General features: G+C 38.5%; 1 protein-coding gene across 1 annotated transcript; it reads right to left on the bottom strand.

Annotated features, from left to right (window-relative positions):
* Positions 1 to 593: 593 nt before the first annotated feature.
* Positions 594 to 2381, bottom strand: LOC149015335 (presequence protease 1, chloroplastic/mitochondrial-like). The gene is made up of 5 exons (XM_089157272.1): positions 2118 to 2381; positions 1872 to 2034; positions 1583 to 1763; positions 1426 to 1497; positions 594 to 1063 (listed from the first exon to the last, which is right to left on the bottom strand). Exons 1-5 carry the CDS (start codon positions 2343 to 2345, stop codon positions 922 to 924), a joined length of 786 nt encoding a protein of 261 aa, XP_089013398.1. The 5' UTR covers positions 2346 to 2381; the 3' UTR covers positions 594 to 921.
* Between the last annotated feature and the right edge of the window lie 582 nt (positions 2382 to 2963).

Here is a 2963-nt window from a genome sequence, read left to right as displayed (position 1 = left end):
ACTGATTCACATCCACCATGGCGCCTTCACTTGCTAATAGTTGAGAACAGATTTTCTAATAAACAATCCCAAGACGTTAATGAATTCCGATGACTTATCAAGAAAAGGGCTCGGGGAGAACAATCAGGTTTAATAACATAAGGTGATCTGCGACCCCGTCGGAGAGCACTTTGACGGCTTTTCCACCCCAAAATATAGGGGGCCTAAAGGTGGGTGATAGGAGTTTTTTTATATATATATATATTTTTCAGCTGTAGGGCCCACCAATTTTGTGGTGGTAAAACCGACGGAGAGCACAGAGCACCAACGGGGGTGATGATCCGGATTCTAAATTATACTATTCCAAGGGATAGAATATTATGAAGCAAAAGTCATCTGCTGATTATAATCCATTATTTGTTGGAGATTACCCACCAATCTTTCAGGCTTGAAACCAAAAGGGTCTTCCTAACCAGATTGTCCACTAGAAAGTTAGGGCTTCTAGTACATACTTGTGAATAAAACCCAGGAATTTTGCTGCCACAACTTTAATGTCCTCTACAAGAGGGAGGATACGAATTGTGGGGGGGGGGGGGGGGGAGAGAGAGAGCTGGGACTTCAATTAGACTTCATTAACACCTCCAAAAGAAAGACATAAAATACTCTATTTTGCTCCCACCACCAGGACAAGAAAGGAGAAAACCCTTGACCTTGTGCAGTGGCTGCTGAGATATCACTTCCAGGTTAATTACATATATATCATTTTGAGATGATCAGTCCTAAAATACTGGACTGGCAAAAAGGGGAACCTCACTCATGCATAAGACACAGAAGGTGTGAATATATTTTTGGGTGGAAGGATTGATTTTAAAGAATATTGTACCAGATGTGGTTGCTCCAACAGCTTCCAAAGCTAGGCATGAATGTACAATTGGTATTTCTTTACAGAGCTTTCTTCACATCAAAGAAATTAGGGCGTTCTTCATTTGCTGCAGTAACATCATCTGGGGATGCCACTGCCACCACAACACCTTTTTCTTTCACAGCTTCTAATGCATCAGCAAAATTCTTGAAGTCCTTCACACTGCACAAAGTAAAGGTTAGTTTGTCAATCTAACCTATGAAAGTGATTCAAGTAAACAATTCACATATGATTTTATCCTGTGCAAAGCAAATACTATATCGGGCACACATCTGGCAACAAGCGGTGGACGTGGACAAGCCCCATGACAACATTGAGAATTGCAGCAGAGTCTATCCATTCTATCAATAATTCCAACCAAGAGAAAAAAGGTGAAAGTCGACATGCTGAGAGAGAGAGAGTGGGGGCATAAACGAAGATAAACCAGATGGTAGAGCCAACTATCACCATCAGAGCATGTTCGCTCTGCCTAGGTGTAATAACTAAATTAATACAAGGTCAAAAGGGAAAAACACAACTTTTACCTTGTTGATAGTATCTCTTCACGCCTCTGTTGCCTTTCTTCTTCTGTAATACCCAATAAGTAGCGCAACAAACTGAAATACAAGATTGAGTTCACTAAGTTAGTCATGAGATTCTAAAAGGAACATGTCTGCATCTTTTGATAAGAATTCATTTTACCTGCTATAACCTTTGGCATCAGGAAGCTGATAAGAATCCACATCCCCAATGGTCCCAATAATTGATTTTGTAAGAGTATCATCATCCATTTCCAGCTCTCTTAGGAAGTCCACAGTTCCATCATATACATCAAGTGTCTTTAATAAATTGGGATCACGGTATGAAAGGTATGTGAACACCCCTATGTAGAGATCAACAATCATCAGTTAGTTCCTTAAGATCATTTTCTAGATTAGCAAAGTTAAGCAAAGTTTTCATATATATGCATAAATCTATGTCAAAATTAAACCTGAGTGTGTATCAAACTCGCAGAACCCTCCATATGCACCACCACTGACCCGAACACGGTCCCACAACCATGTATTGCTAATGTATTTGGAAATGACATATGAGCTACCACTGAGCTGATAACCTGTCTCATATATATTTGCTGCTTTTCCTACGTAGTTAACCTGTGCAAATGACAGAACATGATAGACTATAACGCACATAAGTGTTTGAAACAAAAGAGGTAAAACAAAGATATTATTCTCACCTGAGTAGGAACTACAATTGCTTCGTTTACTGGAGAAAGTCGTGCCTCCCAAGAATTTATTTTGATTGGTTGCTTGCCAGGTAGCAAATCAACAAATTTACTCAAATATTTCTCTGAGTTTGTCAGAGTTTCTCTATCTGCAGTCATATTAACCAGGCAATCTTGTCTTTGAAAGCAACGATTTGCGTATCTCCTCAAGAGATGATGAAATTCCATCCCAGTCTTCATCAACTTTTTCTTCAAGCGTCCGTAGGAATTCCAAGTAACTAAAAATATAGATGAGAGAAAAATTATTTCAAGCATCAGATCTTGTACAATAAGGAATGTGAAAAAAAGAGAAGAAAAAAAAACATAAAGGAGTTCTGTAGAGGTGCATGCAATTTATGTTGGATAGTTAAAGATGATAACACTAAAGAACTAATTGTTTTTTGTCTTTTTTCTTCTTCTTTGGATACCATCCCATTACAAGGATTTTTCTGCAATTGAACATCAACCAAAAGATCGTCTGAGTTCATGTGGCATGTAGTGTGTCATCACTGAGATGGGAACAATGCTACAATTTGTTTCAGCAAGAAGAAAATTCAGAAAAACCATTTTACATTTATAAAATAAATTACGTATTACACATGGTTGATTTACAAATTTAGTGCTAATGTGGCTGATATTCTAAATAGGTAGACTTGTATGGCAGACAAAGAAACCAGAGTTCTGATCACCTGGAATCAACTAGATTCGTATACTCAAGCGAATTGCCCCTTGGCCCTATTTCCCAACGAAGATAGTGTCGTTTGAAAGATAAAGTCAATTTAAGCACGTCAGGAGATCCACGGACTTGTTGTGGAATAC

The sequence above is a fragment of the Hakea prostrata genome, chromosome 5, assembly GCF_041222555.1.
Source record: "Hakea prostrata isolate BN-2017 chromosome 5, UWA_Hpros_2, whole genome shotgun sequence".
Lineage (NCBI taxonomy): Eukaryota > Viridiplantae > Streptophyta > Magnoliopsida > Proteales > Proteaceae > Hakea > Hakea prostrata.
Note: the sequence above shows the minus strand (reverse complement) of the source record. Positions and strands in the feature narration are given on the sequence as shown.